The sequence below is a fragment of the Mesocricetus auratus genome, unplaced genomic scaffold, assembly GCF_017639785.1.
Source record: "Mesocricetus auratus isolate SY011 unplaced genomic scaffold, BCM_Maur_2.0 Super-Scaffold_100038, whole genome shotgun sequence".
NCBI classification, from domain to species: Eukaryota; Metazoa; Chordata; class Mammalia; order Rodentia; family Cricetidae; genus Mesocricetus; species Mesocricetus auratus.
In genome coordinates this window covers 134,977-162,659 of record NW_024429216.1, presented here as the reverse complement: position 1 = coordinate 162,659, position 27,683 = coordinate 134,977, and the positions used below count along the sequence as shown (strand labels likewise).

The window sequence follows — 27,683 nt, the reverse complement described above, 5'->3', positions numbered from 1 at the left end:
TCACTCAGGATGGTTTCTTCCAGTGCTATCCATTTACCTGCGAATTTTAAGATTCCATTGTTTTTTCTGCTGAGTAATACTCCATTGTGTAAATGTACCACATTTTCTCTATCCACTCTTCAGTTGAGGGACATCTAGGTTGCTTCCAGGTTCTGCCTATTACAAACAATGCTGCTATGAACATAGTGGAGCAGATGCCCTTGTTGTATGAATTTGCCTCATTTGGATATATGCCTAAGAGTGGAATTGCTGGGTCTTGTGGTAGATTTATTCCCATTTTCCTGAGGAATCTCCATACTGATTTCCAAAGAGGCTGTACGAGGTGGCACTCCCACCAGCAGTGGAGGAGTGTTCCCCTCTCTTCGCATCCTCTCCAGCATAAATTGTCTTAGGTGTTTTTGATTTTAGCCATTCTGACAGGAGTAAGATGGTATCTCAGAGTTGTTTTGATTTCCATTTCCCTGATGGCTAAGGATGTTGAGCACTTTCTTAAGTGTCTCTTGGCCATTTTAGCCTCCTCTACTGAGAATTCTCTATTTAGCTCTGTACCCCACCTTTTAATTGGATCCTTTGGTGTTTTGGAGACTTGCTTCTTGAGTTCTTTGTAAATTTTGGGATTAGCCCTCTGTCAGATGTAGGGTTAGTGAATATCTTTTCCCATTCTGTGGACTGCCTTTTTGTCTTGTTGACTGTGTCCTTTGCCTTACAGAAGCTTTTTAGTTTCAGGAGGTCCCATTTGTTAATTGTCGATCTCAGTGTCTGTGCCACTGGTGTTATGTTTAGGAAGTGGTCTCCTGTACCAACTCATTGAAGTGTATCTCCCACTTTCTCTTCTAAAAGTTTCAGTGTGGCTGGATTTATGTTGAGATCTTTGATCCATTTGGACTTAAGTTTTGTACAAGGCGATAAACATGGATCTATTTGCAGTCTTCTGCATACCAGTACCCAGTTATGCCAACACCATTTGTTGATTGCTTTCTTTTTTCCATTGTACAGTTTTAGCTTCTTTGTCAAAAATCAAGTATTCATAGGTGTGTGGGTTAAAATTAGAGCTTTCAATTCGGTTCCATTGGGCTACCTGCCTATTTCTGTGCCAATACCAAGCTGTTCTCAGGACTATAGCTCTATAATAGAGCTTGAAGTCAGGTATGGTGATGCCTCCTGAAGTTCCTTTATTGTATAGGGTTGTTTTGGCTATCCTGGGCCTTTTGTTTTTCCATATAAATTTGATTAATGTTCTTTCCAGGTCCTTGAAGAATTGTGATGGAATTTTGATAGGGATTGCATTGAATCTGTAGACTGCTTTTGGCAAGATTGCCATTTTCATTATGTTGATCCTACCAATCCAAGAGCATGGGAGATCTTTCCATTTTCTGGTATCTTCTTTGATTTCTTTCTTTAAAGACACAAAGTTCTTGATATAGAGGTCTTTCACTTCCTAGGTTAACATTATCCCCAGATATTTGATGCTGTTTTTGGCTATTGTAAAGGGTGATGTTACTCTGATTTCTTTCTCAGTCACTTCATCATTTGTATATAATAGGGCCACTGATTTTTTTGAGTTTACCTTGTATCCTGCCACATTGCTGAAGGTGTTTATCAGCTCTAGGAGTAACCTTGCGGAGTTTTTTGGGTCACTTATGTAAACTATCATACCATCTGCAAATAGTGAAAGTTTGACTTCTTCTTTTCCTATTTGTATCCCCTTTATCATCTTTTGTTGTCTTATCGCTGTAGCTAGAACTTCAAGTACAGTATTGAAGCGATATGGAGAGAGTGGACAGCCTTGTCTTGTTCCTGATTTTAGAGGAATTGCTTTGAGTTTCTCTCAATTTAGTTTGATGTTAGCTGTTGGTTTACTGTATTTTGGTTTTATTATATTCAGGTATGTTCCTGTTATCCCTGACCTCTCTAAGACCTTTATCATGAAGGGGTGCTGGAGTTTGTCAAAGGCTTTTTCAGCATCTAGTGAGATGATCATGTCGTTTTTCTTTCACAGTTTGTTAATATGGTGGATTACATTGATAGATCTTCTAATGTTGAACCATCCCTGCATTCCTGGGATGAAGCCTACTTGATCATGGTGGATGATTTTTCTGATGTGTTCTTGAATCCGGTTTGCGAGTATTTTATTGAGTATTTTTGCATCAATGTTCATGAGGGAAATTGGTCTATAGTTCTCTTTCTTAGTTGTGTCTTTGTGTGGCTTGGGTATCAGGGTAATTGTAGCCTCCTAAAAAGAGTTTGGCAGTGAGCCTCCTACTTCTATTGTGTGGAATACTTTGAGGAGTATTAGAATTAGCTCTTCTTTGAATTTCTGGTAGAATTCTGCACTGAAGCCATCTGGGCCTGGGCTTTTTTTGTTTGGGAGACTTTTGATGACTGCTTCTATTTCATTAGGGGTTATAGGTCTGTTTAGATTGTTTATCTGTTCTTGATTTAGTTTTGGCAAGTGATATCTATCCAGGAAATTGTCCATTTCCTTTAAATTTTCAAATTTTGTGAAGTACAGATTTTCAAAGTATGCCCTGATGATTCTCTGGATTTCCTCAGAGTCCGTTGTTATGTCCCCTTTTTCATTCCTGATTTTGTTAATTAGCATGCTCTCTCTCTGTTTTTTGTTTAGTTTGGACAGAGGTTTGTCTATTTTGTTGATTTCTCAAAGAACCAACTCTTTGTTTCATTGATTCTTCTCAGTGTTTTCCTGGTTTCTACTTGATTGATTTCAGCCCTCAATTTGATTATTTCCTGGCATCTGCTCCTCCTGGGTGAGTTTGCTTCTTTTTGTTCTAGAACATTCAGCTGTGCTATTAATTCTCTAGTATGACTGTTCTCCAGTTTTTTCATGTGGGCACTTAGTGCTATAAACTTTCCTCTCAGCACTGCTTTCAAAGTGTCCCATAAGTTTATGTATGTTGTGTCTTCATTCTCATTGAAATCGAGGAAGTCTTTAATTTCTTTTTTTATTTGTTCCTTTACCCAGGGATGGTGCAATTGTGCATTGTTCAATCTCCATGAGTTTGTAGGGTTTCTGCGATTTGTGTTATTGTTGAATTCTAATGTTAATGCATGGTGGTCTGATAAGATGCAGGGGGTTATTCCAATCTTTTGTATTTGTGGAGATTTGCTATTTTTCCTATTATGTGGTCAATTTTAGAGACGGTTCCATGTGGTGCCGAGAAGAAAGTATATCCCTTTGTATTTGGGTGGAATGTTCTATAGATGTCTGTTAAACCCAGTTAGGTCATAACTTCTATTAGTTCTTTTGTTTCTTTGTTAAGTTTCTGTCCGGAGGTCCTGTCTAGCGGTGAGAGCTGAGTGTTGAAGTCTCCTACTATTAGTGTGTGAGATTTTATGTGCATTTTGAGCTTTAGTATGTGCCTTTGTATTTGGGGCGTAGATGTTTAAAATTGAGACTTCATCTTGATGTACTTTTCCATTGATGAATATGAAGTGTCCTTCTTCATCTCTTTTGATTGATTTTAATTTGAAGTATAATTTGTTAGATATTAGGATTGTTACACCCACTTGTTTCTTGGGACCGTTTGATTGGAAGAGTTTTTCCCAACCCTTTATTCTGAGATAACATCTGTCTTTGAGGTTGAGATGTGTTTCTTGTATGCAACAGAAGGAAGGGTTCTGTCTTCGTATCCATTCTGCTAGTCTGTGTCTTTTTATAGGTAAGTTGAGGCCGTTGACATTGAGGGATATTAATGACCATTGATTGATGATTCTTGTTTGTGCCTCATTTATTGTTAGTGAAGTTACTTTGTGTACTTTCTCCTCCCTTTTTCTTTTGGTGTTTTGTAAAGTGGGATTATATATTGCCTGTGTCTTTGTGAATGTAGTTATCTTCCTTGGATATAGGTTTTCCTTCTAGCACTCTCTGTAGAGCTGGATTCATGGATACTTATTGTTTAAATCTGGCTTTGTCATGGAATATTTTGTTTTCTCCATATATGGTAATTGAAAGCTTTGCTGGATGTCTGGGCTGGCATCCTTGTTCCCTTAGTGTTTGTAGGACATCTGTCCAGGATCTTCTGGCTTTCATTGTTTCCATTGAGAAGTCAGGTGTAATTCGGATAGGTCTGCCTTTGTATGTTACTTGGCCTTTTGCTTTAGCTGCTATTAATATTTTCTCTTTACTCTGTAGGTTTGATGTTTTGATTATTATATGGCGAGGTGACTTCTTTTTCTGGTCCAGCCTATTTGGTGTTCTGTAAGATTCTTTTATTTTCATAGGCATATCTTTCTTTAGATTAGGGAAGTTTTCTTCTATGATTTTTTTGAATATGTTTTCTGTACCTTTGAGTATTTCTTCGCCTTCTTCTATACCTATTATTCTCAGGTTTGGCTTCTTCACGTGTCCCATATTTCCTGGATATTTTGTGTTAAGGATTTGTTGGTTTTGAGATATTCTTTGGTTGACGCCTCTGTATCCTCTAATGAGTCTTCAACACCTGAGATTCTCTCTTCTATTTCTTGTATTCTATTGGTTATACTTGCATCTGTAGTTCCTGATCATTTACCCAGCTTTTCTATTTCCAGCATCCCTTCATTCTGTGTTTTTTTTTTATCGTTTCTATTTCAGCTTTCAATCCTTCAACTGTTTGAGTTGTTTCCTTCATTTTTTTTTGGTTGTTTTTTCTTGCTATTCTTTAGATTCTTTGAGAGATTTGTTTATTTCTTGAATTTTTCCCCCATTTCATGGATTTTTTTTGTTTGTTTTTTCTTCTATTTCTTTAAGGGATTTCCTCGTTTCTTCTTTGAGGGTCTCCATCATCTTCATGAAATAATTTTTAAGGTCTGTCTCCTCTTCTTTGTCTATGTAGTGCTTTTCGGGTCTTGCTGGTGTTTGATCCCTAGATTCTGGTGGGGTCAAGTTGGTCTTTCTATTGCTGAGTGAGCTCTTATTCTGTCTTCTTCCCATCTCTTCTTCCAGTGGGTGCTGGTGGGGTCTTTCTGTCTCCACTGGTCTCCTTCCTTCCTGCAGCTGAAGCTGGGGATGCTGACATGGAGTTTGGGGCCTGGAAGGGCTGATGCCTTTCCTGTGTGGGCGGGTCTTCTGGATGCCAGGAGTGGCCTTGGACGATCAAGGGGATGGTTGTTGGGCGGGGGTTCCCGCAGGAGACCCAATCTCACCTGAAGCTGGACTCGCTGGGGTTTGGGGCTTGAAAGGGCTGATGTCTTTCCTGTGTGGGTGGGTCTTCTGGATGCCAGGAGCGGACCCCGGAAGATCAAGGGGATGGGTGTTGGACGGGGGGGTTCCCGCCGGAGACCCAAGACCCAATCTCACCTGAAGCTGGACTCGCTGCGGTTTGGGGGTTGAAAGGGCTGATGTCTTTTCTGTGTGGGCGGGTCTTCTGGATGCCAGGAGCGGCCCTGGAAGATCAAGGGGATGGGTGTTGGGCAGGGGGTCCTGCCAGAGACCCAATCTCACCTGAAGCTGTACTCACTGGAGTTGGGGTCTTGGAAGGGCTCTCTCTCTCCTTTTCAAGACAGTGTTCATTTTTCTGTGTAGTTTTGTAGACCAGACTGGCATTGAACTCACAGAGCTAAGACTGCCTCTGCTTCCTGGGTGTTGGGATTAAAAGCATACTGCCACCACCACCACCACCAGGCTTGTCTCTCTTCTAAGTAATGTATTCCAAAATACTGTCATGTTCTCCATGTAGCTGTAGTCCATTTGTTTTCCCACACAAGAGAACACTTTATGTACATATAATTCATACTATATGAATTTTAAGGTATTATGAAGGATCTGCAATGACCTTCCTTGAGAGTGGATTATTATCCAGATGCATAGGATGAGGGAAATTGTAGATTTAAAATGTTCATTTCTAAACAAGCATGTACACACACACATACACACACACACAAACAACTCTAAAATATTCCATAGGTTCTTTTATGTGTGACAATTGTAGTTAAAGATTATGAATTTGAAAGGGAATGGGTAGATATGGGAGGAATTGAGGTGAAAGAGGGAGGGTGTAAATTATATAAATACAGTGCTCATATATGAAGTCAAAGAAAAACTTAATTATAAGTAGATTAATAAAAATTTGAAATGTTTAATAATGGGTTATAATTTTCACAAGGCCATGACAAACGTTTTCTATAACAATTGCAACAAACTATGTTCTCTTAAACAGAGTTTGAGTGTTTCTATGGATCTATGTCTTACTTTAGCTGATTCAAGAATGTTTGTTTGCCAGTGTCACAGTACCTTAATGTCTCAAGTCACATGAATGTGTATATGTTGATTGTTAAAGTTTGTATAACACATAAAATCCACATTTTTGTACAGGCAATTCTTTAAGAAGAACACTTTTATTAAATGACTAAGACCACTTTATGTGATACACAACTCATTCACACTGGTTCTTTAAAATTTTGACTGATTACATTTCTAGACATTTGCTAGAATGTCTCTTGTTTTCATTTCTGTCACCCAATACAGTATTCAAGTGATAATCATGTCATATGAAGGACACTGCATGTTCTAACTGTGCCACAGCCACATATAACTATCAAGTACCCTTTGAGGTATGGCAGCAGCCTTACTCAAGTAGGTTGAAGCCTGTATGACAGTGGGAATGATGATGTCTCTCTATGACATAACAGTGTCTAATCCGCTGTGAGGATTATACTTGCAACAAGAGAGAAGAAACAAATTCATCAGAGAACAGAAGCCACCAGAACCTGTGGAACACTCAGACAGAAATAATTCCCATGGCAAAATAAATCCAAAGGGACAAGATACAATAAATCTATTTCTATAAATGGAAAGACTTGTATCACCCAAAACCTTGGATAATCAAACCTTCCCTACAGTGTGCAAGGGTGGAAGATACCTAACAGAAGGGGATGGACAAGCAAAGCAGATCAAGATGGCTTAGAGGGATCTGAGAGATACAAAATGCCTCACTTGCCTTTGTAGGTATAAAGTCACCATGCAGCCACTAACCTAGCTCATCACATTCCAGAGGAGAAGTTCACTGTCGCAGAGTACATGTAGACTCGAGTCAGTCACACAAACATCATATTTTCAAAACACATGAAATTCCTCTTGTATCAAAAATTTGCCTTCCTTCATTTCTCTCACTGATATTACATTATTAGGACTGGAGTCCTGCCTGATTCTGCAGAGAAATTCAACCCACAATAGCTGCTTGGCCATCTGTAAGGATAAGATGTTCTCCAATTCATTTTTACTCCCAAATTTCAGAGCTCTTACAATGCAAATAAAAAAAGATGTCTTAACATGTATAAATCTCTAGGCAATATTATGAAGGCTAGGATGAATGCTGATGTCTAACTTAACAGTGCAGCTGAATTGCCTAAATCATCTAGTCATTAGTGAGTCTCCATTTCCCAAATGAGTAAAAGGATCTATGCATATATAGAACAATGGTGACCAGAACTTGTAAACCTTTCAGCGGGGAAAGCAGATCTTATAAAAAGACGTGTTGTTGGTGATGAGTAAGAAGGGACAAAAGGTGGGGAAGCATGATTCAAGAAATGTAAGAATATTGACCAACCACAGCTTTGGTTTATCAAAGAACACTGAATAAATAATCAGAATGAATGACATTGAGTAGAAGGTGACATAGGTGCACACTAGGATCAGGATGGATTGGGTGGCTCTGGCTTCAGGTGAGACTCTGAGGCAATGGGTGTCACTGTGGAGGTACTGTACCTGCTTCCTGTGCCTGTTGAGGATGCTCACCATGGAGACACTGGCCCAGGCCATGACACTCAGATAGAGAACATCAATAAAACAGATCAAAAATAAAAATATTGGGTTGCCACCAGAATCAAATGAGGAACAGTAGCCCGTATTGAATTTCCTTGTGAAATTTATGTTGGTATTAACGCCAATCACACTAATAGCAATTTTGCTGTTTAGAAGCAGGTATACAGGCCAGCTGAGTGAACATGAGGGACCGACATACTTGGTGGCTCTATGTTTAAGCTTCATCCACTTGGAGTTGCTGGGGCTGATTGTGATCACTTGGAAACAACTCAAGAGGCACATGGCATGTAAAGAAATCTCTCGGGATACTCGATTAGTGTAGACAATAACTTTACATGCAATGTCATCCAGGAAGGATTTTAAACCAAACAATGCCATTGTCTGAGGAATTCCTCTTGAGATAATCGACAGTGAGTTGGCTAGAGTCAGATGTTTTAAAATCTCATCTTTGGGCATCAGATACTTTCCAGTGAATAAAGATACAAAATGATGGAACAAAATTGACCAGTTACCCAGAATTCCCACAACTGTCTGGGACAAGCAAAACATCCCCATTGAAAAACTTTCAGGAACCATCTTCTTGGCATCTAAAAAAGACAAATGTATTCATATCAACAGAAGCAAGGAGAGAAATGAACACATGCAGTAATTTCTTAGTACCTTAAATCAGTATCTCATCATTTTCTTCATCTACTTTTCCCTCTGATAAGTGTTTACAAGATATTTGTTACACTGAGTTTTATTGTGACATCAGTAGAATTTTCTATGGTCACTGTGTTAACTTTCAAGATCAATACAGTTAAAAAGTCTCATTTTAAAATGGCTGCCCATTAATCAAATACTTCTTATATGTGGAAAATATTAATGTAGCCTCTTCATAATCATCAAAAAAGTTAATTTTCTAAAGAATAAAGACACAAATCTTTCATGCATATAGGAAAAAGTCATTAGAATATTTGTTTAGTGGTGTACCTGTAAAAAGTGTTTTGTAAGGATTGGGTAGAAATCTTGGTCAATAAAGTATTTTAAGCACAAGCATGAGGAGGTGAGTTAAGAACCCCAGCATATCTCTCTTCCCTCTCGACTCCCATGCTCCCAATTTACTCAGAAGAACTGGTACCTTTTGTCTTCTGGGGGGCCAACTATCTCTCCCCAACTCTACCTCTCTCTTACAGTATATGGGACCCCTGGCAGTGGAACCAGTATTTATCCCTAATGCATGAACTGATTTTTGGAGGGATAATCTCTCAGCCTGGACACATGGGGTGGGCATTGGTCCTGCCCCAAATAATGTTACTGAGTTTGATGATATGACATGGAAGACCCCACCCTCTCTGAGGGGTGGATGTGGCATGGGATGGGGAGATGGTGTGGAGAGAGGGAAGAAGGGAGGAAGAGGTCTATAAAATAAGATTGTAATTTAAATAAAAAATTAAAAAAGATCCACATCATTAATGTAACATCTGGGCATGCTAGAACACTTGGTAAATCCCAACACAAGGATGGCAGAGACAAGAGTTGTCACTTTTTTCAAATGATGGTGTCTTTTTCTGTACAAACACTTTTTATCTTCAGAGGTCCCATTCACTAATTGTGGGTTTCAATGCCTATGTTAACAAAGTCCTGCTCAGAAAGACCTTTAATGTAACAATAAGCTCAATTATATTCTTTAAAAATTATTAAGTTCAGGGTGTCTTGTCTTATGGTGAGGTATTTGATCCATTTGGATTAAGTATTGTGCAGAGTGATAGATGTGGACCTACTTGCGTTCTTCTGTTCAGCCATCCAGTTTGATCAGCACCATTTGCTGAAGATGCTGTCTTTTTTTCTACTATGTATTTTTTGCTTCTTTGTGAAAAAAAATTAATGCCCTTAGATGTGTGGAGTTATCTCCAGGAGTTCACTTATATTCCACTGATCAACATGTCCATTTTTATGCCAATGTCATGCTATCTTTATTAGTGTAACTCTGTATTACAATTTGAGATATGGCATTGTGAAATGTCCAGCTTGTTTTTCTATTGTTCAGGATTTTTTATTATTCTGGGTCTTCTGTATTTCCACGTGAGGCTTCAAACTCTTTTAATTTCTATGAATAATTGTGTTGACATCATAATGAAGACTGAATTGAATATATAAACTGCCATTTTTACTGAATGCTAGTATGGTGATATTAACCCTCCTGACTCATGAACATAGCAGAGCATGGGCTCCTATTTTCTTCTTCAATTTCTTTCTTTTGTTACCTTAGAATATTAATTATAGAAATCTATCACTTACTTGGTTAATTATTTTAACATGTTTTTTTTAAAGATTTTATTTATTATGTATACACCACTTCATGTATGCCTGCAGGCCAGAAGAGGCCACCAGATCTCATTATAGATGGTTGTGAGCCACCATGTGGTTGCTGGGAATTGAACTCAGGACTTCTGGAAGAGCAGCCAGTGCTCTTAACCTCTGAGCCATCTCTCCAGCCCACATGTTTTGTTTTATAATCTATTTTGAAAGATGTTCTTTCCCTGATTTCTTTCTAGGAAGGTTACTGAAATTTTGTATTATTTTGTATCCTATTACATTGCTTAAAATGTTAATCACCAGTAGAAGTTACCTGGAGGAACCAATTGAGTCTTTTATGTATAAAATAATTATCATCTGAAGGTAAGTATATTTTATTTTATTCCATTCAAATTTGTATCCTGACTCTTGGGGAAGGGTCTAGGCCCTGCCCTATATGAAATGACAGACTATGGACACCCCCATGGAGGGCCTCACCCTCCCTGAGGGAATGAGGGGATAACGGGGGGGGTTGGGGGAGGGTACGGGAGGAGGGGAGGGAATGGGAGAGGGACCTGGAACTGACTTGTGAAGCAACCTCGTTTCTTATCTAAATTTAAACTGGAAAAAAAAAGAAAAGATAAAAAAAAATTTGTATCCTGTTGACCTCCTTCACTGTCTTATTGTTATAGGCAAGTCTTCAGGTACTATATTCAATAGGAATGGAAAGAGTGGAAAACCTTGCTGTGTTTTTTATTTCAGTGAGATTCATTTTGAGTTTTCTCTCTTTAAAATGATAAGCTTGCTATAAATTGTCTTTAATGTATGCAGATGGTTTCCTGTACCATAATCTGTGAGGGACTTTTATCATGAAGGATGGTGGACTTTGTCAAAAGTCTTTTCTTTATCTAATATGGTTTCCACTTTCATGATATTTCTGTTAATATATTAAAAGAGGGAAACATAGAAGATACCAAACAATTGAAAGAACTTCCTGCTCATGTTTGACAGAATTCATATTGTGAAAATGGCCATACTTCCAAAATCAGCCTACAGATTCAATCAAAAACTCGACAAAATCCCCATATCATATCTTTCACAAAAAACAGAATGCAGTAATTCATATGGAACTGTAATGGACCATAAATAGCTAAAGCAATCCCAAGGAGAAATAACATATCTAGAGGTATCATGATAGCTGACCTCAAATAATACTGTATAATTAACTGGCAAGGACAGCCTGATACTGGCATAAAATCAGATAGACAAATGGAAAAGAATATAAGACCCAGGACTAAACCAATAAAGTTATAGTCACATGACTTTTTGCTTTTACAAAGATTTCATAGATTGCAATAAGTAAAATGGAGTCAATCAACAAATTGTTCTGGAAAGACTGGATATTCACATACACATCAAGGAAATTTAATTCTTTTTTTTACCTTGTACAAAAATCAATTTGAGCCTGCGTATGCCTTAAATCCAAGCACTTGGAAGGCAGAGGCAGGTGGATCTTTGTGAGTTAGAGGCCAGTCTGGTCTACAGAGTGAGTTCCAGGACAGCCTCCAAAGCAATACAGAGAAAACCTGTCTCAAAAAAAAAACAAAAAAGAAATCATTTTGGAAAGGATAAAAGACCTCAGTTAGAAATCTACAACTGCAGGATGAAAGCATAGGGAATACTCTTCAAGACATTGGGGTAAGCAGCATCTTTCTGAGAAACACTTCAATAGAAGAGGAATTAGACACAAGTATCATCAGACTGAACTACACGAAGTTAAAAAGTTTCTGCACCTCAAAAGAAACTAACAACAGAGTACACAAACAGTCAACAGAATGAGAGAGAACTTTTACCGGCTAAACTCCAGACATGGGGATAATATCTGAAATTCACAAGGAACTGAAAAAAAAAAACAAGAAGAAATCAGAACTGCCAACTAACAAATGGACTAACAAAATGAGGAAGTGTTTTTCAAAAGAAGAAACATGAATGACCAGCAACTTTTTAAAAACGTGTCCTGTCAGTTGTGATGTTGCATGATGGTAGAATATACTGAAGTGGCAGGGATGTAGTAGGAGGTCAGTAGTTCAAATCTAGCCTGGGCTACACAGTTTACTCACTGAGGGCTGACACATCTTTAATCCCAGAACTTGGATTCAGATGGATCTCTGTGAGTTCAAGGTCAGCCTCCTCTACATAAATGGTCAACTCCAATCCAGTCAAGGATACACAGTGAGAACCTGTCTCTAAAAACATAGTTGTTCAATTTCCTTAGTCAACAGGAAAAATAAATTAAAACTACTTTGAGGATACCATCCAGTTCCGGTAAGAATGGCTATCATGAAAACATCTGACAACAAATATTCGAGAAGACTAGGGAAACAGGAAACGTATTCAGCTCTGGAATTTGTGGAAGGAACTAGTATTGCCCATGTTACAGGAAAAAGAGTGCACTGTACATCCAGTGGGCGACACCTTTCACTGCCTGTGAAAAAAGCTTCGTAGTGTTCACTTCCAATCTCAACAACAAAGTGCTTCCTCCTACTCATTTATGTCTCAAGTTTCTAATTATGCCATGTCTTGGTGTAAAAGAAACAGATCCTACCTGTGTGTTCTGTGATGCCACAGTAGTATGTGTTGAGCTAAAAGGAAAGTCTGTCATATGTTGCATGAGACTACGGGCCCTAATTTATAGGAGTATTATTTCCTGTTCTCCTTTTTCATCACATGAGTGGCACTTATCTCAGCTCTATTTCCATAGTGTCTTCTACATACGAGATTATGTAGTAATTCTTCCTCAGTTATGAATCAATAAAAACATTTCCAGATTGCACCAGCATATCCAAAGAAACAATTAAGAGTAATTAGGAAGGGAACTTCTCTTTGAGTCCATGGAAAACAAACAATATCAAAAGTTTCAGAAATTCAATGCTAGGAAAGTGAAGTCAGTTGTATGGCCTTTTTATGGATCTGCAATAGGCTCAGCCTTTTTGGGGGGGCAGATTTTGTGACTCTGGAGAACATCTGGAAAAAGGAACATGAAGGAGGGAGATGCAAAGGGTTGTCTGTGTTTCCACGGTTGAAGCCACATTTTCTAAAAGATTTGTTCACACTTTGTTTACATCTGTAGTTCATTTTCAAGCTTTAGAGGATGTCATTCCATATACATCAGGCAAAACGTAGACCCTGGTAGACTCTTCCTCTTGGGGTTATTATGCACTGAAGGATCATGTAAATCAATGCAGTATACACAAGTATTTGCAGGTAAAGATTTCAGAAAAGTAGCATTTAGTATTGGGATATGTCTTCTACAAAGTAATGACAGTTTTCAAAATAATTAAGATAACATATTCAAATTATAGTTTTTGAGGGTGTTCATTCATGGTTAAGACTGACAATTTATATGATGGAAGTTTTTACTTTTGTCAGTTTGTGGTACATGTACATTGATCTCCTCTTGGATAAATACACATTTTGTCAATGAAAAATAAAATTGAGTAATTTCTCCATTATTCTGATCATATATAATCATTTTTAGTATTAAATGAAACATTTTGTGCTTAGAAGTTGTGTATTTAGGTGTCATGTTGACCTAGGTTGGGCTTGTGATTGATAACCATCATTGTCAATTTGAATGGGTAAGAAATCTGAGTATTTTCATGGTCTGAGGAGAGACCATGAAATGTGGACAGCAGTATCTCATGGACTGTGGTTTTGGGCTTAATAAAAAGGAACAAATACAACTTCTGAGTCTCCTCATTCATCTTTCCCTGCTTCCTGAACACAGATGCAGTGTGATGAGCTGCCTTATACTCCTGACACCATGGTTACCACCCACCTATGAGCTGAAAGAAATCTTTCCTGCTTGAAGTGGCTTTTATCAGGAATTTGGTCAGATAACAAGTGACTAGTACATCTACCAGTCAGACACATGCTCGTCTTCTACATGTGTCTGCCTTCCTGAGTTTTAGAATGCGTGTAATGGAGGGAGTGGCATGCTGTGTATGTATGCATGATGGTGCATTTTTTAGATAAGTTCTTTTCAATCTAATATCCAGTAAATGTTTTCTCTAAATCTATGGAAAATTTAACACGAGAATAAAAATGATGAATTTTATCATTTTTATAACTTTTATATTTCAATTATTATGTGAGATAATTTCATACTCTGGAGAAATTTCAAAAGTTAACCAAAAACTTTTCCTATAGGCCATTACTCATATTCCAAAGCTCTTTATGGATGCTGTTTTGACCTGTGGGCTCTTATCAATGGCACAGTGCTTGCCAAACAGGTGAAAGGCACTAGGTTTCATACCTAGCATTAGAAAATGAAGTTTTCAGTATAACATTGTACATATAAGAACAGTTAACTTATCAAACTTAGGGCATTAGTTTGCATCAAGCAGCAACATTATCCCTTCTTATAGGTACCTTTACACTTGACAGAAATCACAATAATGTCATAGAAAAACAAAATATTCCAATGAATGAATATCCAAAACAGAATTACATGTGGCATTTACTTCCTAGCCCTTTAAGTGTAACTTGTCATCTAAGTTAGGTGATATTGGGGCAGGGGGAGATACCCTAAAAATAAAACAAATATTGACCGTAAGAAACAATGAAGTAGAAATAAATTCTCAGATGTTATGAAGTTGTAAAACCAAGACCTCTTTTCTGTAATATGCAGAAAGCTCTCACAAATAATGCAATATACAACAGAGATAGAATTAAACCAGAGATGATAGGGAAAAATCTATTATACTACAAACACAATTAAAGGAAAGTTTCATTTCGTGAAATGTGAAAATGGGAGTAAAATAAATAATAAGAGAACACAATGAAAAAACATAAAAATGCTTGTGTAGATTTCCTAAATAGTCCAGAATGTATTAATTATGGTTTCTTGTTTTATCAGTTATTAGAAAGGAATATATCAATAGCTCTTAAGAATAATATTTAGCAATAATTGTTGAACCCTGCCTTAAACTCTGTAAGCAATGACAGGTGAATCTCTGTGAGTTTTATGTCAGTTTGATCTACACATCAAGCACCAGGACAGCCAGGACTACATAGAGAGTGTAGTGTTATCTTGTTTGTACATATGAAGCTTGCCTGAAGATTAGAGGGCAGAGCTAGCCACAAGCTAACCATAGAGGTCTGGAGGTCTGTACACAGAGACAGGAAATGAGCTGGCTGGGCAGAGAGAGGAAGGGAAAAGGTAGGAAGAGACAGGTGCTCAGTCTTTTCCACTGGGAAGTTGAGTGAGTAAGGTGACTGTGGTTTTGCTTCTTCATCTTCCTAATCCCTCAGCATTTCCCCCCATGTCTGACTCCCAACTTTTATTATTAAGACTTATTGGAACTAGTGTTACAAGAGAGTCTCTTTCAAAAATGAAAACATAAACAGAAGGAAAAGAATGTCAAATCGCCAATGTGTGGGAGAGTACACCTTTAATCCCAGCACTAAGGAGGCAAAGACAGATGATCTCCGTGAGTTCAAGCTAGTATATGAAATGAGTTCCAGGCCAGCCAGTGCTACACAGTGAGACCCTATCTAAAAGAGAAGGAGGGGAAAAAAAGAGGGGCTGGAGTGATGGCTCAGTGGCTACAAGAACTTACTGTTCTTCCAGAGAATCCACATTTGTTTCCTAGCGCTTACACTGGGGTCACAACTAGCTGTAACTGCAGCCCTAGAGATTCTGAGGCCCCCTTCTGGCCTCCATGGGCACTGCAGGAACAAAGCTCAACATAAATCTTGAACGTAATAAAGGAATACTGTAAAGTTATATATTGAATGTCCCCTTAAAGTCCTCTGTGTGACCACAGGGGTGGTAGATCCTTTAGGAAGTAGGCCACCCCAGTGGGAAGTCCGTAGATCCATAGTGTGTTAAGTTCCTGGTAAGTGTAGGAGCCTAAGCTGTGTCCTTACTCCCCTCCAGAAAAAAATATTATAAATTAAATATAAGTACCATTCCTCAAAAAAGAAGAAGGAAAAATATCTCTTACTGAAATGAATGTCTGGAAGAATTAAAGTTTCAAGCAAAACAAGCATTTATATGAGTCTTTCAGAGAACTTATGTTAAAGAATACTGCACATACTGTAGGTTGCTGTTTTGTCAGGAAATGTAAAGGCAAATGGATGGAACTAGAAAAACATCCACCTGAGGTAACCCAGACCAAGAAGGAAAAACATGGCATGTAATCACTCATAAGTGGATATTAGCTATCAAATAAGGGACATCAATGTTAAAATCCACAGACCCGGAGGGAATAGATATCAAGGGTGATTCAAGGGTGGGGGGGGAGTGGTTCTCCCTGGGAAGAGAAAGCAGAAGGGATTTCATGAGTGGATTGAGAATAAGTGGGGATGGAAATGTAAACTATCATGTTTGTTGGGGGCAGAGGAGAAGAGTACTGAAAGACAGTACTGGAAAGGGGTGTGGCATTTCAGGGTCAGGTAAAAACCTGGTCCAAGGGAATCTTCCAGGAATCTACAAAGATGATCCCACCTAAGACTCCTAGGAATGGGAGATATGTGGTTTGTAACTGGCCATCTCCTCTGACCAGATTGGTAACTAGACCAATTGTCATCAAACAGACTTCATTCGGCAACTGATGGGAACAGATTTAGGCCCACAGGCAAACATTAGGCAGAGCTTGGGGAATCCTGAAGAAGATTGAAGGAGCCATTGGTGTTAAGGACACCTCAAGAAGACTCACAGAATCAACTAACCTAGGCTCCTAGGGACTAACAAAGATTGAATTGACCATGAGCGAACCTACACGAAACTGACCTAAGCATTATGCAAATATGTTAAAATTGTGTAGCTTGGTCTTCTTGTGGGACTCCTAATAGTGGTAACAGAGGTATTTCCAACTCTTCTTCTGGTTTTTGTGACCCTACTCCTCAAACTGGCTTGCCTTGCCCAGCCTTAATACATGGGAAGGTGCTTAGTCTTACTGCAGCTTGACATGGAATGCTTTGTTGATACTCATGGGAGACCTGCCCTTTCCTAGACAGAGATGGAGTGAAGTGGATTTGGTGGGGGAACAGAGCGGGGGATGGGTGGAAGGGACTGGCAAGAGAGGAGGAAGCGGTACAGGTCAGGATATAAAAAGTTAATAAATTATTCTTAAAAATAAAATAAAACACAATATGCTGCATGCCAGGTTATAAAAAAGAATACTGCATATAGAAGTTGGAGATCCAGAGATCAACTGGTGAACAATAGAAAGCTAACTTCCATCACAGGGTTGTGGTGACATGGTTCTTTTGCTTTTCTCCTTTTTCATTGTTGCAGAATTTCATATATGCATGTAATATGCTTTGATGAAATTCACCTTCCTTCTCTTCTTATGCGTATAATAACAACACAAAATAATGAAATTCACGTTACTGTTTCATAATGTACACTGTATCTTTTAATTAAATTCATCCCCTATCACCATGTTGTTTCTACACATGCCTCGGGTTCCTTCCTCTTCCTAATATTCTATCTTCTACTACTTGACTTATCCCTTATGTTTTACAAAGGAGAGAAAATATGATGTTTTCAATTTTTACTTTTTTCATTTTATTAGGTCTTCAATAATTTTGTAGAGTCTATTGATCGTATATACGTCCCATCATAAACTTTTCCCAGATCCAACCTCTTCCTTGTCCAACATCCCTTTCCTATCCACTCAGGCTTACATTATGTTTTGTTGTTTTTTAGTTCATTGGGTGCAGTTCGTGCTGCCCACATACTCTGGAGTGCATGGCCTTCCGCTAGAGCATGGTCCAGCTTCCAAGAGATTCACTGTTAGATCAAACTAACTCTTCCTCTCCCAGAAGCTATCATTTCCAATTACTTTTTTTTTACCAAAGGGTGGCAGGTTGGGCCCAGTTCCCCACTCCATGTTGGGAATCAAGGACCCCAACAAAAAAAGGATACCCTAAATATGATAGAGAATGAAGTAGGGGATGTGCGTGAATCATTCACAGAGTAAAGTTCCCAAGCATGACTCCAGAAACACAGCCATCAATGCAATCCATTAGGTGGGACCTCACAAAACTACAAACTTCTGAAGAACAAAGAACGTCATCACTCAAGTGAAGATGTAACTTGCAGAATGGGAGAAGTTCTTTACCAATTACACACCTGATGGGGTTATTACCAAGAATATAAAAAGAACTCAAAAAACTAAATATGAAGAAAACAAATAACTCAGTTTAAAATTGGCATGTTGAAATAAACATAGTTCTCAAGTTTTACTCTTTTTAAATTTAATTGCATTAATTTATTCTTTGTAAAATTTATACATGTATATAATTCATTCTGATCACATTCAAACCCCCACACTGTTACTAACCTGCCCTTCGTCATCTTCCCACAAATTTTTTATGTCTTTTGTTTTATTGTTATTTTGTTCCCCATTGAGCATACCCAGGATCACTTGTGAACACATGGCTGTGAAGATATGCATTAGAACAGGAGTAACTCATCACCAGTGATGTCAATCAGTCCTCCTCATTCAGTATCCATAAACTACAAACACCTTCGCCAGGAAGGACCGAGTTCTCATGTGCCTCTCAACCATCCATGACTGTGTATTGATAGGGCCATTGTTGTGCAGATAACAGCATCTGCTTTTAGTTCATGGAGTAACAGCTATGTCATGTCCATCTGTTGCAAAAAGAAGCTTCTATTGATTTCTTTTTTTTTTTATAAGCCCCTCTCTGAGGGAGCAGACATTTTTCATTCCGTGAGTCAGACCTCATGTCTCATCCGCTCCCCACAGGGAGCCAAAATAGACTGCCTCAGAGTCATCACCTCGTCTGCTACAAAATGTTCCTTGTAAGGGCTGTTCGCTGGCCCTGGCCCAGAACCATTTTACCCAGAAACATGAATGACCTGGGGAAGCCCAACTTAGCAACTTCTGACATTATTTATATAGCATGGGCAAACTTGAGAGGAAGAAAAGAGACTCTAATTTCCTCTCTGAAAACCCTTTCCACTTCCCTCTTCTCTCCTGCACACAAGGCGGAGGAAACTCCGGGCTGCTTCACCAATAGTCAGGCTGGGTGACAGGACATCGGGAGTCTTGAATACTGCAGCTGTGACTGCAGATGGGTGGAGACACAATAAGGACACTGGCCAACACTGAGAGTATCCTTTGTTACAGCCTCGTTTGGGCTCCTTTGCATGTCTGTCCTTTTATTTAGTTTTTGAGATGGGTTCTCCTGTACCTGGATTGGCCTCAGATTCACTTTTTTTTATCATTTTTTATTTTAATTTTAAATAGCTTGTTTTACATGTCAATCCCAGTTCCCTCTCCCTCCCCTCTTCCCGCACTCCCCTTCCCCCCTCCCTCCCACCCTATTGCCAAATCCTTCCACATAGGGGATATCTAGAGTCTGTCATTTTACTCTTGGTAGGGTCAAGGCACTCCCCTAAGAGTCCAGGCTGAGAGAGCATCTCTCTTTGTGCTATAGGCACATGAAGACAGTTTGTATACCAAGGATAGACACTGATCCACAGCTCAGGGCCCCATAGGTTGCCCAGGCCTTCTCACTGACACTCACATTTGGGGGGTCCAGATCAGTCCCATGCTGGCCTCCCCACTGTCGGTCTGGGGTCCAAGAGCACTCCCCTGTTCAGATCAGCTGTCTCTGCTGGTTTTGCCAGCCCATTCTTTGCCAATTTGCTCATCACTCCTCTCTGTCACTGGGTTCCTTGGGTTCAGTTCAGTGATTAGCTGTGTGTTTGCCTCTGCTTCCATCAGTCACAGGATGAAGGCTCCCGGATGGTTATAGACATCAAGTTCATTATCAGGAATGGGCATTTGAGGTGGTCCCTCCACTATTGCTTAGCTTGCCAATTGATGTGATCCCTTTAGATCACTCGAGGTCACTCTGGTGCCTGATCTGTCTTCGATTCTATGATTCCCTCTTCCCCCTATTCTACCCCCACCCCCTCATTAGTCATTCTAATTGGGATAAGATGAAATCTTAAGGTAGTTTAACTTGCATTTCCCCAACATGTTTAAAAGTATTTGTCAGCCATTTGTATTTTTTCCTCAGAATTCTGTTCCCTTCCACAAACCACTTTTTAATATAGCTGTTTACTTTGTGTTTATTTCTGAGTTCCTTATTTTTTCTAGATACAAATCTTCTATCAAACATAAGTGGCAAAGTTTTTTTTCTTCACATTCTTTGGGCTGTCTTTTCAATTGATTAAATTTCATTGTTTAGTAACTCATGCCTTCTGAAATTGGCATTATTCACTTACACAAGGAATCTTCATCCTAATTTTTGAAAATAATATTTACTTATAAACTACTAGGCTTTAACAAATAATCTTTATACTTCCTCAACCTGATTCTCTTTCCTACCCCTTCTTTTCCCTCTATTTCACAGGTCTACATTTCTCATTGCTGTGACAGAATAGATGACAATATCAAGGTAAGAAAGTGTTTGTTTTAGCTTTCAGTTTGACAGGATAGTAATAGTGGCAGCAGGTTGCAATGTACCAGCAGTCACTAAACAGAGAAGATAAAAACTGATTCTGAGCTTTCTTTTTCCTTTTTATTCTGTCCAGGACACAAACCATGAAATGATGCTACACTCTATAAACTTCTACTCCACTCTGTACAGAGATTAGTCTTGTATTGGGTTCTAGTCCTATTCAGTTGACTGTATTAGCAATTACCGTCCCTAATAGGGTCTGGTGCACAGTGAGGGCAGACTTGATGAAAAATGAAGGAACACATGAACCTATTGAAGAACAGCGACCGCCAGACCTTGTGATTCATTCAGACAAAAATATTTTTTGTGATAGAGAAAATGGAGCATAAATACAGAGTTGGCATTGCTCATAAGTATGGCAGGATGGGGAAAATGTATTTCCTGAAACCCAAAACCTCAGAGTATCACAGACTGCTTTATAAATACTATGACAGAAACACTGAGAAAGTTGACAGAGGCAAACAGTTCATCAGCATGGTAGCAGCTCTGGCTACTAGGTGGGCACTGAGGAATAGTGGGCATCAGGAACATGCTATATTTGCCTCTTTAGTTGGTAGTTGAAACACACAGGGAAGCCACAAGCCCAAGATGTGAGGTAAAAATACAGAATATCAGGAAACAGAGCAGGAGTCAAAGAGTCTGGCAAAAAGTACATTATTTTCAAAATATTCAAAGTTTCTCCTTTGATTTTCTCATTTAAATTCAGTCCTACAGTTATAAAACTTGAACTATCTGAGAGGTATCTAGCAGTAGGTCCAGGATCAATTTCTGGTGTATGAGCTTGCTTGTTGAAGCTATTTCCCTATGTTGGGAGGCCATGCTAAGCCTCAATGCAGGGGCAGGGGCTTGTTCCTGTCTCAGCTTGATGAGCCAGACTTTCTTGACTACCCATTAGCAGGAGTGAGTGGGGGTGACCTGATGGGGGGAGGCTGTCAGGAGGAAGGGTGGGAGGGAGAACTGTGGTTGGAATGTAAAATGTAATTTAAAACAAGTAAATTAATTAGAAACATAAATGCAGTCTTACCTCTGTGAACAAGCCTGTGATTGCTGAGAATCCTATATATATATCACAATAACTTAACTATCTGATATCATAAGATACTCTAATAAATGATGACTCCATGTCAGAACATTGGGCAATGAAATCAGTGATATATCATGAAAACATTCAGCCAGTATGTACTACAGTTGGGATAACTGTTGGCACCTAATTTCCAGTACTACAGAATTGCTTTGCAATGTTTCATCATTACTGAAGGTAACCTTCCATAGATGAAGAAAGAACATATGAATATGTCAGAATACATAAACCACTAGAACAAGTATTAAGTTTTGAGAAAATACTTGTTCCTATGGCAGGGTAAAAGAATAATGAAAATAGAGTTGCTAATATTAATATTATTAATTACTATGAATGGGAAAAGTGTAGGTAAACAATTATCTAAAAGTGCAAATAAGCACATCAGCCACATCCTTGGTTTGTCACAGGGCATTATGTAGAGTGTAAGGATGAAAGACATTGAGTAGTATGTGACATAGATGCACACTAGGATCAGAATGCTGGACACTGCGGATATACTCTACCTGCTTCTTATGCCTGTAGAGAAAGCCCATTATGGAGACACTGGACCAGATCATGATGCAAAGATAGACAGCATCAATGAAACAGAGCAAGAACATATATAGTGGGGATGCATTGGTGCCAGAAAAAAAATGCTAGGCAGGAGCCCACATTGAATTTCTTAGTGAAATTTATGTTGGGACTGAGGGCAGTCATACTCATAATAATGCTGCTGTTTAGAAGTATATGTACCAGACCAGCTGACAGAACAAGAGGGGACAATGTACTTGGCAGCTCTGTGTTTAAACTTCATCCACCTGGAGTTGCTGGGGTTGACTGTGATGGCCTGGAAGCAACTCTGGAGACTTGAAGAATGAAGAGAAGCTCCTCGAGCTACACGATACAGGTATATAACAAATTGACAAACATTGACATCCAGGAAATATTTCAGCCCAAGATCAACTATTGTCTGATCAATGCTTCTTGAGATCATATACAAGAAGTTGGCAAGTGCCCCATGCTTTATAATCTCATCTTTGGTCAGTAACCTCTTTCTAGTGAATATAGACATGAAATAATAAAAGAGAAGTGAACAATTGCCCAGGATTCCTAAAAACATCTGGGAAAACATAATAATTGTAATGGGCAAATCAGGAACCATCCTCTTGTTATCTAAAAATACAAATTTATTCACATCAACAGAGAGAAAAATAAAATATTTTAGCCAGTATTAATTTTGTGTTTGTGTTCACCTGTCTTTGTATTTATATACCTGTAAAGGGAGTGTCTGAATTTTTGTGTAAGCACATGTGGTCACCACAGCTGATGTCAAATGTCTCCCTAAAACACTCCTTGTGTTTTGAGACAATGTCTCTAAATGAACCAGGAGCTTGTACATAGCTGGTGACAATGCCCCAGGAATCCTGTTGTCTCTAGTTCCTCAGCACTGGGATTGTGGTTATGAACTTTCATACCTGGCTTTTTATGTGGGAGCTAGAAACATAACTCAGTTTCTCATGTTTGTACAGCAAGGACTTTATTGGCTGAGCTTTCTCCCCAATAGGAATATCCATAAATTTTATGTATGATAAATAATTATCTCATCATCAACATTATAAATAATTCCCAGTGACAAACATTTCTAAACAATTTTTTCATTGTTACACTTTATAATGAGATTGGTATCATTTATGATGGACAGCTAACAAATGTAAATGATTGAGGGAGACATTTAAATAATATTGGATTTAAAGACTTTTTGAACATTAATCATGAGCTGTTATAAAACTTACTGGTACTTGGGGATTTCTACCCCTTGCAATGGCTTCAGCAATCTGCAACCCAGGGGAGGGAAGCAGATTTTACTAAAAATCCACAAGTGTGTTTGAAGCTATAAATCTCAAATCTGCTCATGACTAGATCTGACCTTAGTTAAGGCTCACAGGTGTATGAAAAGATCAATAAATCACAGGAAAAGTCACAGTTCCAGAGGTAAGGTCCTAGAGTTCACAAAACAAAGCCATACTCTCAGAGGAAGACTGGAAATTGAGGGTCTGACTTTAAAGGCTAGGCTAGCACAGGGACAGAACACACCAACCTTACTAGGTCTTAGTTCTTCTCTGAACATTGCAAGCATCATCACAAAAAGTGACTAGGATATTTACAATAAAAATGCAATAAAAGAGAGGCAGAAAACTTCAATCAACAAAGTATCCACAGGGGTAAAAGTCCCAACCCACAAACACAGGAAGCATGAAAACTGAAGAAAACATGGTTCTTCTATAAAACATTGATCCCATCATAGTGACTCCAAATGAAAATTACCGAGAACTATCAAAGAACTCACTGATTGACTCAAGGAATGATTATAAGTATGTTCAAGTAATTCAAAGACATTCAAATAAAACCCAGGAGAAAAAAACAAAGAGATGAATGAGATGGGAAAAGAAATCGCAAGATCTGAAAATAAAGGTAGAAATGCTGAAGAATATCCAACCTGAAAAATCAAGACAAAGACCCATCTTCAAGCAAAATTATGAGCCAACCTACTTGATGAATATAGTTACAAAAACTCTCAGTAAAATAACTATGAACTGAATTCAGGATCCAATAAAAAAGATCATCACTGTTAATCAATCAGCTTCATCTCAGAGGTGCTGGGGTAGTTTACCACACAAAAATCAAATATATTACATAAATAGACTCAAGGAGAGAACCACATGATCATTAGACTCAGAAAAGGCCTTGGACAAAGTCTGTCTCTTGCTAAATAAAAGTCCTTGGGAATCTGAGAAGTTAGGGTCCACGTCAATATAACAAAGGCAGTATACAGCAAGCTAACTTCATGCTAAATGACTAAAAACTTGATGTATGCCAAGAAAATCAGGAACAAGACAGTTATATAAAAACTTCAGTTGCAAACAAATCTTTCTTTGAATTTCATGTCATTAATTAAGCTATTTTGAGTAGTTATATAATATTCATTCATGTGTATCATTTTTAAGTTAATAAAGTGAAATTAACAAAAGAGGAAAGACTAAGGGGAGAAGGAAAAGAAGAGGAATTCACCCCTTAATATGAGTGACACCGAGGAGAATTCTGGAACTGCTGTAGGAACCTGCTTTGTGCATAGTGAAGAGGACTGGAGACAGTCCATCCCATGTCTTGCAGGGAAGAGCTCCCATTTCACATGAAGGCCCTTTTCAGAGTCTCACTTCCAGAGACAGCAACAGTGTTTTTTTCCCTTCTCATCAGCTACATCTAGATTCTCCGTTCACCTTTGTCTTGGATTGGAAGGAAAATTGACTCACCTGTGTTGTGGGAGTTAAAGTAAGGTGCTGAGTCTGTCTTCTGATTGGAATGAGACTCTGGTCAGTGAGTTACAGGCTTTTTAATTTCTTTGGTCTCCTTCCCCTCATGACCGCTAATTTTTAGCTCAACTCTAGAACCATGACAGCAACTTCATTAGGGACTGAAAATAAGTTTTAAGCACTCTATCACAATTAACTGTCATTTTAAACAAACATAATTTATAGGAGCAAATGCAAACAAGTGATTAGCATGATTCCAACAACTTTTTGTGGTCCCTCTGAGTACACAGGACATCACAGTCACAGGGGCAGGTGGCACCTAATTGACTGCCTCATGAATATCTTAGAATTACTGAAAGAGCCCAGTACACACTCCTGGTCAAATGCAGTGTTCCAATTCTGTTTCATTTACCTACAACTTCTTAAGTGATATCCCTGGAGTCCTGGATTTTTACTGTGCTGTCAAGCTTTCCCAGGCTCTGCCTGCTTAGAGGCTTTGCCATTTTAAGGGATGGTTCTCATGAACATACATGGGTACTTCTATTTGGCTGTTGTTTATTTACAGAGTTCCAGATAGTTTATGAAAATTTATAGCAAAACTGATTGAAATTTGAAAATATAAGTGAACTCAAAGCATTGTAATCATAAGTTCATTTGAATTGGTAAGCTGTGAATGGTCAGGAAAAAATAGCAAGATTATTCTCAATTGTTTTATCTCTATGAACCAACAAACAATCAAAGGGTAGATTAAAAATATATGTATAATATTCAAATTTAATTCAAGAGTATTTGATGAAGCTTTTTCACAATAGCTTATAAAGTCATTTATGAAATAATTTCACGGTACCTCAATTTTCACATTTTAGTTTTCTGTTCAAATTGAGATTTTCTTTTTCAGTTTTTAACATACCAAGTAATTTTGAACCATTTTTCAAACTTTAATTTTGTTACTGTATAGGCTCTGAATTTCATTGCTGTTTTTATTTTTGTAAGCAAGAAATATTTTTTGCATCTGATCTCTATTTTTTGTTTTCTTGTTCTTGAGTAAAAAGCTGCCTTTAAATTAAAAATATATATGTGTGAACATAAATTGATAAGTCATATGTTAAGTGATATCTGAACAACAATCTATACAATTCACCCAAGCAAATCTACTCATTATCTACACAAGGCCATCGACAAAAGAGACAGTCAGCCAGATGGTGGTGGCATATGCCTTTAATCCTAGCACTTGGGAAGCAGACACAGGCAGGTATCAGTGAGTTCAAGGCCAGCCTGCTGTATAAAGCCAGTTCCAGGAAAGGCTCCAACGATACAGCAAAACCCTGCCTTACATACACAAAAAAAGTACTGTGCCATCTAGGGCTTGAATGAAAGGCATGAGCTCTAATTCTCTTTTAGACTGATTTACTCTTGTGTAGGCCAGTGTGGCTTTGAACTCAGAGAGATACATCTGCCTCTGCTTCATGAGTCTTGGGATTAAAGTACCACCACAGCCTACCTTCTATGGATAGCTAGTTTAACTGTTGAGATTAAAGGTGTGTATCACCATAGCCTAACATCTATAGCTCATTTCTAACTTGGCATCCTGAACCCTCAAGCAGGTTTGGTTAAATCATAAATAATTTATCACCACATTCAATTCCACTAAAGTTCCCAGTGGGGAAACGAATGAGTTTATTGCACTTATTCACAGAGCATGTGTGAGATGTTACTATCAGGAGCAAGGGTGACCCAAAAACAACTGTATTGGAAAGTCTTCTCTTTGCATGGGTGAGGCTTTCCCTGTAGACATGAAGTTGAGTCCCTTTCCCATAGTCCTCTCCAGTCAATATACTCAAGCCCCTCCCTAAAGTCCCTCCAGAGCCACATGCAATTAGGGCAGAATAGCATAAAAGTGACTGGAAGGAGAGGCTGGACATTTGGAGACTGAGGAGGAGGTTGGCAATGACTGGAACTGCTCCCCCACCTTTCCTTAATGTAACATCAACAGTCAACAGTCCATTGGTGATCATACTTTGCAAGCAATCAGAGCTGTTCTTATGAAGCTGGCAGATATTTGACTCCAAGGATAATGTTGCACAACAAATGCATGCTCTTTCCAAACACTCCAGAATGGTCACTTCACAGATGTAAACCATGGGATTATAGAGTTAGAGAGATAGTTTGGTGGATAAGGGCCTGTATTACTCTTGCAGAGGACCCAAGTTTGGTTCCAAAATCCTACATTGGGCAGATCACAATCAGCTACATCTTGGGCTCCCAGGCATTCCTGTATCTCTAGTTTCTAATGAGTACCCACACACAAGTGTATACTTACAACAAATACATAATTAAAAAGTAATGAAAATAAATATGTAATGAGTATTTGTGATTATGGGGTGATATCCTGAACCTTCAAACATGACCAATACAAGGAATGTATTTTGTCTTGGCCAACTAAAGTACAAGTAACTGAAATTGTGTTATTCAAATTAAGTTATAATTTGTACACATTCATGCTTTTTCCATACACTGCCTAAAAATGCCTGGATGGTATGTGCAGCTCTGGAAGAAAAATGCTGATAAGGTAGAAGGGTTAAGGGTCAGTTTGGATGAGCTATTGGTCACACCAAATTGTTCTTAAATGACCCGAGTTGATAGATGTCTTGCAGTTTTTATTTTCATTAATTTCTCTCATTGTCTGGAACATTAGAACAAGATTAGAGTGGAATTCAAGTCACAACTTCTTCGTGGCCAGCTGAGGTATGAGGTCCTCCTCAGTGTG

General features: G+C 38.5%; 1 protein-coding gene across 1 annotated transcript; it reads right to left on the bottom strand.

Annotated features, from left to right (window-relative positions):
* Positions 1-334: 334 nt before the first annotated feature.
* On the bottom strand, positions 335-8,335 carry LOC101827907 (vomeronasal type-1 receptor 4-like; the record flags this gene model as incomplete). Its single annotated transcript, XM_040734223.1, has 2 exons — positions 7,453-8,335; positions 335-348 (listed from the first exon to the last, which is right to left on the bottom strand). Coding segments are annotated over exons 1-2 (897 nt in total), but the record flags the coding sequence as incomplete, so codon positions are not given.
* Between the last annotated feature and the right edge of the window lie 19,348 nt (positions 8,336-27,683).